Source organism: Labrus bergylta, chromosome 3, assembly GCF_963930695.1.
Source record: "Labrus bergylta chromosome 3, fLabBer1.1, whole genome shotgun sequence".
Classification (NCBI taxonomy): Eukaryota; Metazoa; Chordata; class Actinopteri; order Labriformes; family Labridae; genus Labrus; species Labrus bergylta.
Window position 1 is genome coordinate 21098743 of NC_089197.1, and position 18598 is coordinate 21117340.

The following is an 18598-nucleotide window of genomic DNA, read 5'->3' on the forward strand; positions in this document are numbered from 1 at the left end:
AATTTCAATCTTAAGCAAATGTAGCATACTGTTCAAAGTTTTTCTTGCAGGTCAGTGTTGTAAAATATGTCAATCGATAAAAAAATACGACTTTGGCTACTGAAACTTGTGATCTTCTCTATTTTTCTCTTATATTTTCAGTTTCAATTGTAATGCCATACTCTTGAAGGCTAAATGAGTATCACCGTGCTTTAATCAGAGAGCACCGTGACATCAACTCCACCAGGAACGCTTTATTGTTTTCTAAATCCAGTCGGACACATTTTGAGTAACACAGTGTGTGTGTGTGTGTGTGTGTGTGTGTGTTTGTTTCCTATCGGACGCATGTAGTAGCGACCACAAGACAACGGGAAGAGATTTTGAATTTTTTTTTAAAGATTTAACTTCAAGTGGAATTTTTTTCCGTCCCTCGAGATGTCTCGGGGCTCTATTGAGATCCCTTTACGGGACACAGATGAGGTAAAAGTCTTCATTAAATTGATGTTTAGTAGCTGAGTGAAGCTCGCTGTGCTACTTGTCGCGTATGCTAACTCTGGTTAGCTTCAGCTAATGTTCAACACAACACAGCGGAACACCTGATGTAAAGTAACATCTTAGTTATACACGATAACTCCAAGGCTTCAATGCAAGTCGTTGTCGGAGCAGCACACGTAGATCTGCTGTTTATAGCAAACATTATAACTGTGCAGAGAAAGTCAGAACTAAGAGTCAGCAGTGGAGTGGCTTAATTTATACAACACATTATTTACATAAAAACATGAAGCACAAATTACTTTACAAGTCGAAAGAAAGAGATTAAATCAAGTTAGAAGACAATTCAATAATTTAGAAGGATAAAACTAATTTAAAAAACACTATAAAAACAATAGGATTAGTAATTTAATAGTTACAATAGAAGTAATTAATTCAAAGATTCAACATTTGTATTTGTCACATGCTCATACAGATGTGCAGTGAAATGTAAAGACTGTTTCTGCAAGGCCATGCAATAAACACTCAAATTACTAATACACATATATACAGTAAGAAATAGAATATAATGTGAAATTTAAAAAATAATTATTTGAATGTACAAAATATAAAATATAGAGTAATGTAAACAGTGTAAACAGTGTAAAGTGTCACACATGGTACATGATGTTTACTGTGATGTTTACTGTCACTTTCAATTAAGCAGTTCAGATTAAATAATTATTTGCTGTTTTTGTTTAAATCGCACTCCAAACCTTATCATATCTGTAGTTTTTAAGAAAGAAAAGTTTCTGTTTTAACTTTTTTTGCATCTCTATGACACTGACGAGATGAAGGGAGGATGAGTGTTGTCTCGAGTTGATGCTAATTGATGACTTGAATGAATTGATTCTTGCAGGTTATTGAGCTTGACTTTGACCAGCTGCCAGAAGGAGACGAGGTCATCAGCATCCTGAAGCAGGAACATACACAGCTTCACATATGGATCGCTTTAGCGGTGAGTCAGTTGAGCTACAATAGGCAGGAGTCACATACATTACTGTTATGTTATCTTGATGAGTTAATTAATCACACTCAAGAGGTTAAACGTCGTGTTTTACACTCTTGTCTTTTCCAGCTGGAGTACTACAAGCAGGGCAAAACAGAAGATTTTGTCAAGCTTTTAGAGGCAGCTCGTATCGATGGAAACCTGGACTACAGAGACCATGAGAAGGATCAGATGACCTGTCTGGACACATTGGCAGCTTACTATGTCCAGCAAGCACGTAAGGAGAAAAACAAAGATGCCAAGAAAGAGCTCATCACGCAAGCTACGCTGCTCTATACGATGGCAGACAAGATCATCATGTATGATCAGGTAAAAAAAAAAAAAAAACAAACTCTGACAAAGTGAGGAAACTGATGTGGCACCATAAATGACCCCAGTTAGTATAACCTTTTAATGCACTCTGCTTACTCAGAACCATCTGTTGGGAAGAGCCTGTTTCTGCCTGCTGGAAGGAGACAAGATGGACCAGGCTGACGCTCAGTTCCACTTTGTCCTCAACCAGTCCACCAACAACATCCCTGCTTTACTAGGCAAGATGATTATAAAATCAAGATCTCACATTGACCACTCTGAATGAGTCACTGAACTAATGACACTTTCTTATTCAACAGGTAAAGCCTGCATCTCCTTCAATAAGAAGGACTACAGAGGAGCTCTGGCATACTACAAAAAGGCTCTACGTACAAACCCTGGCTGCCCAGGTAAACACATCACCTGTATTATCCTCCAATCAGAACCCCGTATATCCAATTACTACTTTGACGACTATTTACTGATGCTACTTGATGTGGTCCAAACAAGTTATCAACATCCAGGTATTAAAGACCTGGCTATGATACATCTGTAAATAGCTAATGTAACGCTAACAAATACAATATGGTTTAAAAAAACTTTATCCATCCAAAAATGTATCCATTCATTAATTGTTCTTTGATAATCATCAATTGTTTTGTTATCAAAAGAAAAAAGAAAAAAGCCGGACACTTCTAACAAGAGCACAACGTCAGCTGTTTAAAGAGCCAGAGATAATAATCTTACAGAGTAGCGATGAGGAGAAGAGTAGCAAATCCTCAAATACTGTATGACAAACAGCATGCAGAGTTGAACTGTATATTCTTCCTAAATAAATGGTATAAATGATCAAAATTACTGCTGATCATTTTGGATGATGGATTCTTATCATTTCTTTCTTCATAATTGCCAACATTGATGCTGACACCCAAATATCTGCCACAAGGAATTATAGTGTTGGCTCTGACTCCTGCTTCTGTTATTGTTTTTCTTACATGCAGAGATTGCTAGAGGTTAATCCTTATCTTCATTCTCTATCACTTCTATGTTGTTTTCTGTAGCCGAGGTGAGGTTGGGGATGGGCCACTGTTTCGTGAAGCTCAGCAAACTGGAGAAGGCTCGTTTGGCTTTTGATCGAGCCCTGGAGCTCAATTCCAAGTGTGTAGGAGCTCTTGTCGGTCTGGCGGTTTTAGAGCTCAACAGCAAGGAAGCGGATTCCATCAAGAAAGGAGTGCAGCTCCTGTCACGGGCCTACACCATCGACCCCAGCAATCCCATGGTGCTCAACCACCTGGCCAACCACTTCTTCTTCAAAAAGGTAGTCTGGTTGTCAAATACTGACACGGCTATAAACTAGAGTGCCATGAGAGTTGAATTCACACCTTTGAGTTCTCTTTTTAAGGATTACAGTAAAGTGCAGCATCTGGCCCTCCACGCTTTCCATAACACAGAGGTCGAAGCCATGCAGGCCGAGAGCTGCTACCAGCTAGCTCGCTCATTTCATGTGCAGGTAAGACGCTACCTGATCTAGAGGCAGTGCACTTATAGTTTCCTCCTCGATTACTTCACACCGCTTACATCTGTGTTCTCGTTTACTTTGCAGGAGGACTACGACCAAGCGTTTCAGTATTACTACCAGGCCACTCAGTTCGCCTCGTCTACCTTTGTGTTGCCCTTCTTTGGCCTCGGTCAGATGTATGTGTATCGAAGAGACAAGGAGAACGCGGCACAGTGCTTCGAAAAGGTTTTAAAGGCCTATCCCAACAACTACGAGACTATGAAAATTCTGGGGTCTCTGTACGCAACATCTGACGATCAGGAGAAGAGAGACATCGCCAAAGTACGTGTCCTGATACGGACCATTTTGTCAAGTTGCAATCACACAGCTTTTCATTAAGATGTTTGCTGTTCCCACGACTATTGCAAACCTAAAATGTCTAGTCAGTAGTGATGGGTTGAACGGTCATATAAGGAGGCATACACTTTCTGTGTCTTAGGGTCATTTGAAGAAGGTGACAGAGCAGTACCCAGATGATGTGGAGGCGTGGATAGAGCTGGCTCAGATCCTGGAGCAGACTGACATTCAAGGTGCGCTGTCAGCGTACGGCACAGCCACCCGTATCCTGCAAGAGAAGGTGCAGGCTGACGTTCCCCCTGAGATCCTTAACAACCTGGGGGCTCTTCACTTCAGACTGGGCAACCTCGGAGAGGCAAAGGTAACTGTGAATAAACTCAGAAATTAAACATATTAAATACCGTAACAGCTCTGTTTGAATGATGAGGGTCACATCCTCTCTTTCCCAGAAATACTTTCTTGCATCTCTGGAGCGAGCCAAGGCTGAAGGAGAACATGACGAGCATTACTACAACGCCATTTCTGTCACCACCTCCTACAATCTGGCCCGTCTGTACGAGGCGATGTGCGAATTCCACGAAGCTGAGAAACTCTACAAAAACATCCTGAGGGAGCATCCTAACTATGTGGACTGTAAGTATGATGAATCAAGCAGAGAGAATTTCTTATTTTGTTCTCTTGACTTCAATGTCTTGACTTATTTCTGCAGGTTATCTGCGTCTCGGAGCGATGGCTCGTGACAAAGGAAACTTCTATGAAGCTTCTGATTGGTTCAAAGAGGCTCTGCAGATCAACCAGGTACTTTTGTTGTTTTATTGTACCGCCTTAGGCCCCGTGTCCACCTAGCGTTCTTCCCTCAGCTCCAGCATCTTTTTTCACTTGAGAGCGTTTGCAGCAGAAAGCGGCCCATGGATAACAAGCGCAGCGACCAGCGTCTCTTTAACAAGCGATCTGCTGTTTTTGTGCGGCCGCTCCGAGCGCTCAAGTTGAAAATCTTTTCAACTTTTCAGAAAGGCGCTGTTGATGTCACAGGCGCTCTTTTCCAAATGTAAGATATTCCCTGTATTTAAGCCTCCTACGGATCGTATCTTGTACCCATGTCCTCTTTGCTTCCTGTCTGTTCAGGTAAAAAATGATCTCAAATATCAAACATGCAGTAAAAAGTAACGGAGCTGTGTCGGTCATACAGCGGCCGTTGTCAACAAACTGTTGTCAAAAAGACAGGACAGACGCGCAACTGTTTTCTTCTCAGAGCACAAAGGCTTCATTCAAACACTCCAGAGCACACAGACAGCGCTTTTCTGCCCAGAAAAAAACGCCAGGTGGACACGGGGGCCTTAATCAAACATTCAGAATTCAACAAAACTGCGAGTCAAACTCCCCTGATGTTTTTTGTTTCTGTTGAATGCAGGATCACCCAGATGCCTGGTCCCTGATAGGGAACCTCCACTTGGCCAAACAGGAATGGGGTCCGGGTCAGAAGAAGTTTGAGCGTATTCTGAAGCAGCCGTCCACACAGAACGACACGTACTCCATGCTGGCTCTGGGCAACGTGTGGCTGCAGACTCTGCACCAGCCAACAAGAGATAGAGAAAAGGTACAGACAGTTTTTTTTAATCTTGTAATAAGCTGACAGAAAGAAATGATTAACACTAGCAGCCAACTTATAAATCCACGTAGACGCAGACTGTATCGATACAAACTGTCTAAGTGGTAAAGGTTGACTTAAAAGGGAAGCTTTGACTGTAGTTTAGATCAAACTGTGAGTCTTGAGATTAAACCTTTGGTAGACACTTACATTATTATGTTAAACATAACTGTGTAGTTCTTGAATATTTTTTAATGAAGTAGGACTAATAAGTCATAAATTCATCATATATTAGGATTATCTTAACAAGCCAGTTTCTTGAATGAGTGTGAAGGGGAAAAAAAGACCCAGAAATGGAGTGTGGTGTTTTGTTGTGACAGGAAAAGAGACACCAGGACCGAGCCCTGGCAATTTACAAACAAGTGCTGCGAAATGACTCCAAGAACCTCTATGCTGCAAATGGCATCGGTCAGTTAAGCTTAAATAAAAAGTTTTTGTTCAAATTGCTTCATACGTTTTTTGGTACATGTATAATTTGTTATTTATCAACGTTAAGGTGCCGTCCTGGCCCACAAGGGTTTCTACAGAGAGGCTCGAGATGTGTTCGCACAGGTGAGGGAGGCCACAGCAGACATCAGTGATGTCTGGTTGAATCTGGCTCACATCTACGTGGAGCAGAAGCAGTACATCAGCGCTGTGCAGATGGTAAGGGCCGCACATTGGATTATCCATAACGAACCTTTTTTCTTTTTCCATGTATTTTTGTACCATTGAGTATTCTCTTGTGCTCCACAGTATGAGAACTGCCTGAAGAAATTTTACAAATATCAGAACACAGAGGTGCTGCTGTACCTTGCGAGGGCGCTCTTCAAATGTGGGAAACTCCAAGAGTGCAAGCAAATGCTGCTAAAGGTAAGAAAAAAAAAAAAATCAAGCGCTTTCTTTGTGTTTTTAATGACAGGGAGTATAACTTCGTCTTTGTTTTTTATTCACACAAGGCCCGCCACGTAGCCCCCAGTGACACAGTGCTGATGTTCAACGTGGCTCTGGTGCTTCAGAGACTGGCCACTCTTGTGCTGAAAGATGAGAAGAGCAACCTGAAGGCTGTGCTCAGTGCCGTCAAAGAGCTTGAGCTGGCTCACAGGTAGAGCTATTTGGTTGACACCTCGTCATCCTCGCTGGGCTTTTCTTGTTGTCCTGTGACTAATCAACACAATCACTAATCAGACACAAATCAACTCTATCTCTCCCCCTCCTCCTTCATCTGCTCACACAGGTACTTCAGCTACCTCAGCAAGGCCGGGGACAAGATGAGGTTTGACCTTGCTCTTGCGGCTTCTGAGGCCAGGTCAGTCTGAATGTATTTTCAACGCGAATATATTTTTGGTTGTTGGACTTGTGTTAAACTGTTGCACTTGTGTGTTTTGAATGAAGCTCATATCAGATTTATCACCCGAATTGTCCCCTATATACAACGTTTTAAAAAAAACGGTTTCCCTATTAAGCATACATAATATAAACATGTGAAATTCACATGCCTATATTACATGCAAGTTAGGTTGTAGGAGTAGTAGTTTCCTATTTTCTTCAAAAGCATGAATTTTAATGGCGTCAGCTGCTTGAGGGCCAGTGTGATGAGCTATCCAATATTGGCATATTGGCATATTTGGGTACACTGAATAATGTACTGTATATAATATATCCTTACTTTGACTGAAAATTGACACTTTTACAGTCAGCACTTAAAGAGATTTTCAATATAGATAATGTCAGCAGATACTGATAGTTTTTCAGTGCTTTGGTTTATATTATTCTGATAAGTGTGTGACATGCAAGGCAAGTTTAGCTGCAGGTCATGTAGCTGTAGGCTGTTGTATCACTGAGGGTAAGTGTGTGTGTTGTGGGATTACAGGCAGTGCTCTGACCTGCTGAGTCAGGCGCAGTACCATGTGGCGAGAGCCAGAAAGCAGGATGAGGAGGAGAAGGAGCTCCGGGCCAAACAAGAACAAGAGAGGGATATATTGCGTCAGCAGATGATGAAAGAACAGGTACTGTGCAACCACTCAACAAGTTGAACACTCATTGGAACACGTATTTTCATCTGATTTTGATGCTCATGAAATGATCCACATGTCGCCCTTTAACCCCCTCAGGAGGAAAAGAGGAGCAGAGAGGTGGAGGAACAAAAGAAGCTCCTGGAGCAGAGAGCTTTGTTCGTGGAGAAGACCAAGAACCTGCTCTCCTTCGCTGAGGGATCAAAGGAATTGGCCAAAGAGAAGAAAAAAGGAGGCGGAGGAGGACGTGTGAGTGTTGGCAATGATATCAAACTCATGGGCAGACTCTTCAGATCTCGGAACGGAGTGTCGATGACATCCTTTTTTCTTTGAATCTCTCAGCGTAAGAAAGGAGGCGACGGGGACGACTTTGTCAACGACGACTCTGACGAGGACCTGCCAGTCAGGAGGAAGAAGAAGAGGAAGGGTGGCAGTGGCAGTGAGCAGGAGGAGGGAGGCGAGGAGAAGTCTCGCAAGAAGAGGAGGAGGTGAGTCTGCCACGCTGTGGTTTATTTTAACATCGGAGACGACACAGAAGATACAAAGCAAATGTTGTATTTCAGGCCTGCTAGAGGAGGAGATGACAGCGATGACGAGGAAGGAGGATCTCGACCCAAGAAGCAGCGCAAACCCAAAGAGCGCAAGAAGTTTGAAAAGGTTCTTCTTTTTTTTAAACAAGATGGTTTATTTTGAATCCTATGTTAAGGGCCTAATATCTATAAATCTAACTCTTTCTTGTTTTTTAGCCTCAGCCTGAGCGTCTGCCACCATCTCTCAAAGGAAAGATCAAGTCGAAGGCCATCATCTCTTCCTCTGACTCCTCTTCAGATGAGGATGGACTGAAAATAGCTGAAGACAGGTAAATGATTTAAATGAGAATTGATTCATACAATCAAAAAGTGCTGCAAGCCTTAAATCAACTGACACCTTCTAAATGCTCTTTTCCCACACAGACAACAGAGAGACAGTGGTTCAGGATCTGATGACGAGGGCGGCCACAAGAAGCGCATTGCATCCGACAGCGACTCAGATGGTGGAAGGAACCAGTCGGGCAGTGACGCAGGCAGCCCGCGGCGCTCTGCAGGCTCAGGGGGGGACGACTCTGGCAGCGACCGTCCAGTGAGGAAGAGGAGGGTGCAGCGGCAGTCCGACTCTGAGCAGTCAGACAACGGGAGCAAAAGGGGTCGGTCAGGATCAGACAACGAGTCCCCTCCAGGTTCGCCTGCAGCAGCTTCTGACCGAGGATCAGAGCGGGGATCTGATGCTGGCTCCCCACGCCCTCAGAGCGGCTCTGAACCTGAAGCCTCCAACAATGATGACAGTGATTAAATCTTGAACCCTCCCTCACAGACTTCTTACCCGTACAATTCAAAGATAATCTTCACATCTGCATTTTTGTTGTTTTCTATTAAAAGCAGGGATTTCTGTCTGTATGAGCTCTTGGAATTAGCCTAGAAGGTGTATGTCCTCTGGCACAGCGTTAAAGCCTTTCCTCATGTCTTACCAGAGATGTCTTTTCACAGATGCTATGTTTTGTTAGAGACACATGAGGTAGTTTGAAGTGGAATAAAATGTGAACTCATCTTTTTAGGGTTTTTTTTATTTTTTATCTCTGATGATCAGAAAAGACACTGACCCAAAAAATGGTAAGATCCTTCAACATGTCAAATAAAAAAAGAAACAAGGAATTGTATTTTCTTTAAGCAAACAATGAGGCAAATGAAAAATACTGTTTGCTACGTGTGAGTCTGTTCATTCTTATGACCTTACTTAACCTGAAATGTGATGAAGAATAAGCTCCAAAAAAGGAAACTGTTTTAAGAGGAAAATGTGCTGTATTAACGTGTGTACTATAACGTGAAGATTACTTCTGAGCTGAATCATGGATTTAAAGTACAAGAAATTGATTTCACCGATCAGTTATTTGGCTTGCTGTGAATACAAATATGGATATTTATAGTAGTCTGTGAAATGAGGGGACGAGACACACAGCTCGATACAGAAGTGCTTTGTCTCTATCCAATATGTTAATCACAAGTTTGATTTAAGAGAGATGCTGGATGCAAAATATTTGGAGCTGAGTAGCTTTCAACTGATGTCTTTATTGAAGCCCATCTGACTGACTTCTAATTTAGTAGGACCTTGGTCAAGGACCAAGTGAAGAGCTTATTTGCAAAGCAGTAAATTGTTTTTAAAAAATGTCAAAAAAAAACATTTATTTCAGGTAATGTTACTCAGACTGAAGTTGGGTTTTTGCACCAGAACACATTTTGGATCACAAAACCTTCTCTATTTTAAAGTGCTAATAAAAACTTTCAGGGCACTGTTTTTCAGAATGGCTTTTATCTTTTTTTTTTGCAAATTAACTCAAAGTGTATAATGTGGTCTGGGTACTGTTGGTAACATTTCATAAACTAGAAGCTTTTTAGAAATTCAGCCTTTGTAATCTACCCCTATATGTGTCTAAAACTACTGACTTTTAAATAAAGAGTTAACATTATATATTCAGAGGAAGAAATGCACAAGACAATGAAATGAACCGTTAAACTTTATTTAAGTTTGCTCTGTAGTTGTACACTGGACTTTCTGCACTTTAATATGACCGTGACGCTCCGAGATAAGGTTTAGGTGTACACATACAGTGCATTCTGTATAATTTCATGAAGATAATAAAAAGACCATTTAAAAACTTGACAAATATGGTAAACAGACATAAAATCTCCACACGAGGTGGTGAATAACTGTAGCACAGGAAACTAAGCTTTGGCTGTCTCAAAGTTTTAACCGAGACATTCAAGTATAGTCCGAGATACATTAGAGGTATATCCATATGAATTGATAAATTAAAAAAAGGCCACACAGATACACTCCTAACAGCACAAAGTTTCTACATAAAAAAAGCTCTCGATTCTTTTAACAAAATGCAGGTAACTGAATTCACACTGCAAATCAAAACAGGCCATTATTGTTAGACATCTTCAAATCCAGGTTATGAATATTCAAACAAGGTCTGCTTTTAAACACAAGAAAACCGCAACTTAGGATTGTTCCAACTAATCAAGAAAAGTGTGTCTTACTATTGCAACGACTCATGATGTTGAGCAAAGTGCATCTAATAGCTGATAAACAAATGCAGATAAAAATACGAGACAAGGCTCTTTGCAATGTGTGTTTTTTTTTTTTCCTTCTCTTTTGTAAACAGTTTCAGTTAATGGCAGCACTTTGTGACTCCTACCAGATGTAAAAGGTGACACGATGGTTTAGGTGCTGGTACAGGTTCCTGCACCATACTGCCTACTGTTTAAGAAAACATAACCCAAGATGATCGAAATGAATAAAACAGTTTTAGAGAATCATATATGAAAATTAGAAAGTAAAGCATTAATACGATAGGATGGTGATGCTGGCTAAACTGTTCAGAGTGGAATCAATTGTAACAGTGGTTTCAATTTGTTATAAACAACAAGAAGGGAATTTTCTTTCAAGGACTGGGGAAAGCAAAAGGAGACAAAGAAAATTACAGAGTAAAAAATAAATCATTGCATCCTGATATCACATGGCTTAGGCCCGTTCCTCAGTAATCTTCACCGTCTGACTCCTCCTCTTCTGCCGTCTCCAGCCAGGTCAGCCATTGGTTCACCTGTACCATGAAACAAAATACCTGCGTTACTCTGAGGCATTTGATACTAGTACACAGTTGCAAAAAACCTGATAGTTGTTGACGTTATCGAGTGCAATATAAAGTTATGAAGGAACCTATTTCCCCTCTGGGAGAATCTAAAATAGACTTTTAGGTTAAATGTCAGACACTTATGTATTAGTGATGTGAATATACCTGAAATAATGCTTTTCCCTTCCCTGGATACTCTTGGGTGACATCTTCTTTCCATGAAAGGAAGGCTTCTTCTTCAATTATTTCCATGTCGTATAAGTTGACAAAATAGCGCAGTAACATGCCTGGAAAAAGGAGAGCAACTGTTGAGCTTCTGCACAGAGGATACTCCAATCAAAGCTGCATCAGTAAAAGACAAGTTGGTGCATACCTTTAGGAAAAGCCTTGCCATTGCAGTGGACCTGCAGGGCATACAGCGCGCCGACTTGCAGGTCAATGTGATCGTGTAGGAACTTCTGCATCACCGGCTTGAAAGACAGCATCAGCTGTTTCTCCTCATCCAGCTGCTCCTTACTCGGTGATGCAAGCTGTTCTTCGTCATCGTCAGGGTTGATCTCATAAGCGATGTACTGCAAGAAGCTGGCAGAGGAGACCATAATGAAAATACTGCAAGAGTGGTAGGGCTAGATATTAGACGATTCAAAAATCATGTTCAGGTGATTTACCTGGTCACAAGTATGTTGACAAAGCCTTTGTCGGTGTGCAGTTTAGGTGAGATGTTGTCTTTGATCCACTTGTAAATGGACTGTGGAGAAGGATCTACTTTAATCTGCTTCAGCAACTCCTTTTCCAGTTTCATCAGTGGGAACAAGAAGCTGAGCCCTTTGTCCTCCAGGATCTCCAGCATCCTGTCCTTGTTCTGGTCAATTTCTACAGGAGTGAAGACATTACTGTGAGCAGTTTGTTTAGGCTGACGTGCAGAAATAATGTTTGGTTAGAGAGTGTTTGGACGTACCAGGGAGCATCTTCTGCATGTTGACCTTGCTCTGCTGGAACAGATCAGTCAGCCAATCGCGGTCCTTCAGTTTCACCATCTGCTGCAGGCAGAGCAAGAACAGCGGGAAGTGTGCGCCATTCTCCAGATGATGGGCCAAATCGGCAATGCTGATCAGCTCTGCAATGATCGCTCGTGCTGCAAACTGTGCCAGGTAGGACTTGGCCAGTGGGACTTCTTCCTCAATCTTGGGGCACAGGTCCAGAACACTCAAAAAGGCCTTTTAAAAATAATAATAGGATGGTTAGATCTTAAAATAAAAGCATTACACAATAAAGAGTAGCATTCTGATTCAAATCTTTAGGGGGTACTTCACTGACCTGCATCAGGTTTTCACCATTGACAAGACCGTCTGTGCTGAGTGTGTGGATCAGGTTGCTCGTAAGCTCCTTGTCCTCATCTGACCGATCAAGGGAAAAGACCACCATCTTGTTCAGCATCTCAGATATGAAGTGCTTTGGTGCCCTCATCTCTCTCACAGCATTGACTGCCTCTTCAATGTTCTTGTTGTTCAGGTAATCTGCAATCATGGTATCCTAAAAAGAAAGAGACCGTGAGTTAAAGCATGGTCGGCACACAATATATTTAGAATGAAGGGAGCAGTGTGCTTATCGGAAACTCACTGTCATCTTTTGAAGCTCTTCCTTTGTAGGTGGAGCTTTTTTGCTTGACTTGGCAGGTTTTTCCTGAATAGGAGGAGGGTTGATTTTCAGGCCAAGCTGTGGAGTCTAACAAAGACAGCCCGATTAAAACATGTACATTTTAGAACCAATCAGTGTCAGTGCATTTGTCTTTTAACAGATGTGTTACCTGTCCTTGGGCACTTGGAGGAAACAAAGTCATCTGCGGCTGTAGCTTTGGCACTTGTTTCTTACTCAAAATGAAGGACTGTGCTGGTCTCAGACTGATCTGGAGGAGAGAAGACATAACATTTTGCTAGAGTTAAGAAATGACTATCAGCAATCCACATTCCTTTAAGGTCTTTATATAACATGATCAAACAGTAGGATCTAAGAAATTGTAACCCAAACTACTCGAAACACACAAAATCATTATGTTTTTTAAGCAGATGTACCTCATCGGAATTGACTTTCCCTTTTTTGCTGAAGCGTGGAGCCATATCTTTAGATTGCATCTGCACTGAGTGATTCTGTTTATGACTGAAAACTGGTGAATTTTGCCCCTATGGAAAAGAGAATTCATAGATTTAGTTAGGAACATTGAAATCAGTTATGAAGTACTGACAAATCACTGGATGTAAAGGATGCAAGTACCTGGTTTGGTTTGATGAACTGCTTGCCGGCGGCTTCAAACTGTGGCTGGTGTGCACCATTACTGTTCGCAACGTGACCATTGTAGTGTGGGTTTGCGCGATGACGTCCCATGGTAGGGGAGTAGTGGTCTTGAATTACTCCTGGACCTGTACCTATGCCAGATCCTATTCAAAACAAAACCACAAACATTGAGCTATTTTTAGAAAGGGTCCATCTTTAAGCCTTTCATGGAGTCATTTTGTCATGGATTTGGAGGGCTGTAACATACCAGGCATCTGTCCAAACATATCAGCAAGTCCACCAAGGGTTTCTCTGTCAAACTTGATCCTTGTTGGCAGGTAGGAGTTCTCCATGAAGAATTCATTCCTCATTCCATCACTTTGTTGTGGAATAAAAACCCCTAAATCCTGCAATGAACATTCAGAGTTCTCAGTATTAACTATGGGCTTATTTATTAAAAAGTCAAATGAGATATGAGTATTATTAATCATCCTAACAAAGTCCATGTCAAAAGTAGACCAGGGTGACTAACCTTAACTGCATCCTGACGGACTTGATTGATCGTCTTTGGTCCGCTGTCCACTTGAGCTTTGCGAGGTGCCCATTTGTTTGCTCGCAGCTCCACTGTGTTCTGCAGCAGGAAACGAATCCTAGCTGGCAGCTCCTTGTTGGTCGTTAAGGATTGCATGCGGCCAAAATACTGATCCATCAAAGACTGTAAGGAGAATTTATACGTTGTCATATTAAACAAAAATATTTTCAACAAATCTATTTTTCCGTTGTTTTATTAGATACTCACCCTAGCCTTTTCATGATCCAGCTTAGGTCCGACTGTTCTCATTATCTGACAGAGGCATTCCAGATCTTCACCCATATCCTTAAGTTGGACTCTCTTCTTTTTATCCAGCAGCTAAGGTAAGATAAAACAGAATAATTAATACAATATGCTAATAATTCTGACACTAGGCACACCTGATAGCCCAGCATTTGTATTGGGCTGTAGGTCATTCCCAACCCTAATCCCAGTTTTCTATCAACAATTCAGACACTTGGTCTCAGACTGTGAACAAACAAAAAACTAGACGTATAGGGTTGATTTCCACCGACCATACAAATGTTTTTGTGGACTTACTGTTTTGATGCACTTATGAAGGATAGATTCGTGGATGAGGTTGAGTTTTCCAAGTTCCCCAATGAATTTGATGTTGCCCAGCATCTTGATCTTTGCAATAGCACGCTGCTCCTCCTCCTCAGTGGTGAGTGGGCTTTCTTGTTTCTCAAAGACTACACAGAAGAAGAGATACAAATTGGGATCATGTACATCAGGTGTTTTGAAACTGACCACGGGGGTGTGTGTGTGTATATATATATATATATATACACACACACACACACACACACACACACACGAGATGTAATTCACTTACGTTCAACATTCTTGGCGCGGTTCTCAAATTCATCTTGAAGCTTGGAAATCAGAAGCCTTCTGAAGGTCTGTAAAAAAAAAATGTTTTTTTAAATAGAGAAAAAACAATATCCAGGAAAGCAGTAATGAATACTAAATTAGACCATATTACTATCCAAAGTAAGTGTTCATTTTTATTAAATCTTACAGTATTCTGCTTTTGTGTTGCTGGATTTTCTGTTGATGGGTCTTCAAAGTTTGGTGCATCCTCTGCCAGGCGTAGACATAGTTGGGCATACAACTGGCTGTACTTGGGCTCTTCAAGGGCTTTGTCAACAATCTAAAGCAAAAGTAATTGAAAGTCAAATGAGGGGGTCGGTTTAAACACAGATTGTAATCACAATAGAACAAAACAAGGTTCAAGAGAATACTCACCAACAGGATGATTCCTTTGAGGACAAGTTTTGAATCGACACCCACATTGAGGAGCTCCAGGCATAGTTTGTCAAACTTCTCTGGTGTCAGTTTATTGAGTATGCTAAAGTAAAAGAGAATAGAGTACAAAAGGTAAAAAAACAACACATTTTACCAACAACAAACACATTTATCTATAAATTAAACCAATGTCCAATTGCTATGTTTAAGTGAACATTAAATAGTGGTTTAAGTGAAGTACATTGACACTTACCCTCTCACTTTTCTGAAGATTGAATCATTTTGCCCTTTATCATGAGGGGATCTTGCATCTCGTCTAGTGCTTCGAGAAGGTAGCCATCTCTGAACGCCAGAACCTGGGGTTTTCCCCAGGAACTCGCTATAAAGAACAAAAAAACATAGCAAATGTTACAAGAAAGAAATATGAATGACCTCATGTCTCCAGTATTCAGCCCTTATCAACAGTGGTTGAGCAACAAGGCCCTGCTGCACATAAAAGTAACACGAAAATCTAACCGATACCAAATGAGTTCTAGACAAACAACACAGAATTGGCCGCTGAAAAGTCATTCAGATGTCCCCAAAGTATTGTCATTTTGTTTTATGCACAATTTACCTTGGAGTACATGACATGCTGTTGATTGCAACAAAACTGACTTATTGCATGATCACTCCTTTCAGACACAAATGCATTAGTGTGTTTTCTAGTTAACATGCCGATACCCTTGTATCAAAATGTTGTCAAAAGTTGCATAGTATCCTTTTTTTAAATCTGAAGCTTTATTCCAATAAACAGAAATCCACCCTCTTAGTATGCAGAGCCACATGTATTAAAAAAGTTCAAGATGCCCAAAGCTGTTTCCAATTTAAGTACTTATATATGGGGATGCAATGAGTCTAGTGAAGCGGCACATGGATTAAAAATGTAATTTAGACTAGCAACTATTTGTCCCATGTAAAAGGAAAATTTAATCACCTGTTGCCGACAGTCTTGGGATAGTGCTGAGGTGCACCCCCACCTCCTCCCCCTACACTGCGGTACAAAAAAGGGAAAAGGGATTTAACTTAATAAGTAAAGGTGCTCATTAAGCTTTTAAGTGGGCTGCTAACGGAGGGTTGCATAAAAAAGGCAGTGTGTCAAAGGGCAGTGAGTGTAATACCTGAAACGAGAAGGACCCCCCGCTGCAACGACACTCTCCACTTTGGCGGCTTCACTAAGTATATACGAAAAGAATAATGTTCCGGGAGTAGGGCAGGAAAAGCGATCTGAAAGAAGGAGCAGATTTATAAAAAAAAAAAAAAAAAAAAAAGTCATAAATCAGCTTAACAAGCTAATGGATGTTAAGATACGCAGACACACAAACAGGACAACAACCAATAACGTGACAACAAGGCGACACTATCAGACAAGAGGGTTTTCTTTTTAAAAATCAGTGTTAACTATTGTGACAAATAAACTGCGCACGAGAGCCCAGCTTACACGTGTACGTGAATGTGAAACGATGCTAGGTTATGCTAACATATCACGCTGGCGTGGAGTTTCATCGGAGGCTGTTGTGTTGCCTAATCGCTTTGTTTGCGTTTCCCCCCCACCTTTTCTTTAACCCAACCCCTGGGCCATAACAAACCCCTTTTCTGGGAATCTTTAAAAGCATAATTTCACGTTAACCCACGTAATCCCGGTTTACCTTACCTAACCTGACCCACATAACCGAGCGCGGTGTTACGGCATACTCTAAGGGAGGAAAAAAAAAAAGACCCCGAGTCAAAAATCACCTTTTTAACATTCACCTTTGTTAGATAAGACGTAACACGTATTTAAACCAAATCATCGACGATCATTCTAACCAATTAATGTAAATGTAAAAGCCCTTTTTCTTCGTGGTTAAACACATTACTCATAGACAAACAACATAAAAACGTCGATACCTTCCGTGTATCACTTTAACACACACTTACTGTGTATGATCAAACAAAACGGTGTGGCTTCAGGTATAAAAAGGCATTAATTTCCAAGAGTAATAACCCCCATCAGCTGATTTCATTAGGTCTTTGTTCAGACACCGGATGTCCACACACACCGCGACATCTTGGGGGATTTCGTTTCTCTAGGCCGCCGGTAAGCTAACAGGCTAACAAGCGGTGAAATAACTCGTGAAACAACGCAGCATTTTTGTTTCCATACATCTAGTTTAGTCAGACTAGGATTATAAACACATCCAGTTACGATTACCCTGAAAATCCACGTATATAAATTTAAAAAAAAAAAGAGAAAGATAATCAACCTTAAGAGGGGAGCTTTTCATCAAGAGCGTCGGGTAGCTAATGTTAGCCAGGCAATGAAAACAGCGGAATATCTTACCTCTACAAAAGGACCGTCAGTGTTATTGTTGTCTGGTTGGCAAAAGATGAAAAAAAAATGAAGGCAGTACGGGAGGGAAAAGAGCCGAAAATGTCGTGTAGAGCCCTCGAAGGATGGTTAATGGAGTTTTAAAACACGACGTCGTCTGAAGCGGAGATAGCTACCGGCTTCTGGGAAGAAAGAATGCTGACTGTTCGACTACGTCATGCGGAAGCCGCTTTTTGTGTGGAGGCCTCCTCTCCACGTCATCGTCCCCACCTTACCCGACGCCCCGTATACAAAATAAAAGCACGAGCATTTCGCAATCCGCCGAACAAAATGTCAGCCATCATGCCCAGATGGATCTAGGAAATATGTGTTGGAGGGGGGGAATAATCTAGGATAATTAGCCGTCTACAGGACATATATGGATGTAGGCTATCAATGTTTTGTCACTTTTTTTATACCTTGTATTTTCTTTAACCTTGCAAAACATCCTCTGCCCTGACTCCTGTTCCATTTCACTCTGGATAAAGAGGACTTTATTTTATGAGTAATTGAGAGCAATGACTTTTCATCTCACATTGTGGACTTTTAGTTTAGAATTAGGATGTTTTGTCTCGAAAAAAATATAAATAAAACATTGTAATTTCTATAAACTATTTATGGTCAGAAATCTTAATTAGTGAATTAAATTCTCTGTTTAGTTATTAGACTGTTTTTGTTTCTTACATACGACTTGTCAGCTCTTAATTTTAAGTCAAGCATTTGAAAATGCATTATCACTTACATTTTTCTTTACCACTTTTGGTTTATATTAACATTCTTAATGTTTTACTTTTCCGTTTTAGCTTTTGGTCTTCTTTTGGAATCCTCCATCACTGCAGAAAAAGACAGACCGGGTTGTTAATTCTCCAGTGAAACTATATCGATTCTCTCAAGCAGACTTAATTTTCTTTCCCTCCTAAACAGTGATGTCCAATCCCAGGGTTATCTACAGGGCATTGACTCAGGATCTAGCGGCGGTTCAGTTTTTATACTCGAGGATGCCACATGGGAAGAGGATCGATTGCTGTTGACTTAGGACTCAAGAAACAACACATTCTGACACAAGGATGCCAAAATGCTTAATGAGCTGACTAAGAGTCAACTCTTAAAACAACATGATT

General features: G+C 41.1%; 2 protein-coding genes across 2 annotated transcripts; one reads left to right on the forward strand and one right to left on the reverse strand.

Annotated features, from left to right (window-relative positions):
* Positions 1–302: 302 nt before the first annotated feature.
* ctr9 (CTR9 homolog, Paf1/RNA polymerase II complex component) lies at positions 303–9635 on the forward strand. Its single transcript, XM_020625951.3, has 23 exons — positions 303–459; positions 1370–1468; positions 1589–1828; positions 1932–2049; positions 2131–2220; positions 2872–3128; positions 3213–3320; positions 3414–3650; positions 3808–4026; positions 4115–4298; positions 4375–4463; positions 5077–5262; positions 5634–5721; positions 5810–5958; positions 6049–6165; positions 6252–6397; positions 6530–6601; positions 7166–7301; positions 7407–7556; positions 7650–7795; positions 7871–7964; positions 8054–8166; positions 8261–9635. The coding sequence occupies exons 1-23, from the start codon at positions 415–417 to the stop codon at positions 8634–8636; spliced, it is 3459 nt and encodes a 1152-aa protein (XP_020481607.2). The 5' UTR covers positions 303–414; the 3' UTR covers positions 8637–9635.
* Positions 9636–9842: 207 nt separating this feature from the next.
* Positions 9843–16354, reverse strand: eif4g2a (eukaryotic translation initiation factor 4, gamma 2a). Its single transcript, XM_065952937.1, has 19 exons — positions 16249–16354; positions 15342–15467; positions 15089–15191; positions 14862–14993; positions 14676–14742; positions 14381–14532; positions 14048–14158; positions 13781–13963; positions 13517–13655; positions 13249–13412; positions 13050–13157; positions 12785–12883; positions 12598–12702; positions 12295–12510; positions 11936–12194; positions 11646–11850; positions 11351–11559; positions 11143–11264; positions 9843–10947 (listed from the first exon to the last, which is right to left on the reverse strand). The coding sequence occupies exons 6-19, from the start codon at positions 14462–14464 to the stop codon at positions 10882–10884; spliced, it is 2070 nt and encodes a 689-aa protein (XP_065809009.1). The 5' UTR covers positions 14465–14532; positions 14676–14742; positions 14862–14993; positions 15089–15191; positions 15342–15467; positions 16249–16354; the 3' UTR covers positions 9843–10881.
* Positions 16355–18598: the final 2244 nt, after the last annotated feature.

Coding starts and splice junctions, on each gene's coding strand:
- ctr9 (XM_020625951.3), top strand. CDS start 415: ATGTCTCGGGGCTCTATTGAGATCCCTTTACGGGACACAGATGAG. Junction 3,321..3,413: donor CTCGCTCATTTCATGTGCAG/GTAAGACGCTAC, acceptor TTTACTTTGCAG/GAGGACTACGACCAAGCGTT. Junction 7,965..8,053: donor AGCGCAAGAAGTTTGAAAAG/GTTCTTCTTTTT, acceptor CTTGTTTTTTAG/CCTCAGCCTGAGCGTCTGCC.
- eif4g2a (XM_065952937.1), bottom strand. CDS start 14,464: ATGCTGGGCAACATCAAATTCATTGGGGAACTTGGAAAACTCAACCTC. Junction 13,656..13,780: donor TCCGTCAGGATGCAGTTAAG/GTTAGTCACCCT, acceptor TGTTCATTGCAG/GATTTAGGGGTTTTTATTCC. Junction 12,511..12,597: donor AAGAGCTTCAAAAGATGACA/GTGAGTTTCCGA, acceptor CTTTCTTTTTAG/GATACCATGATTGCAGATTA.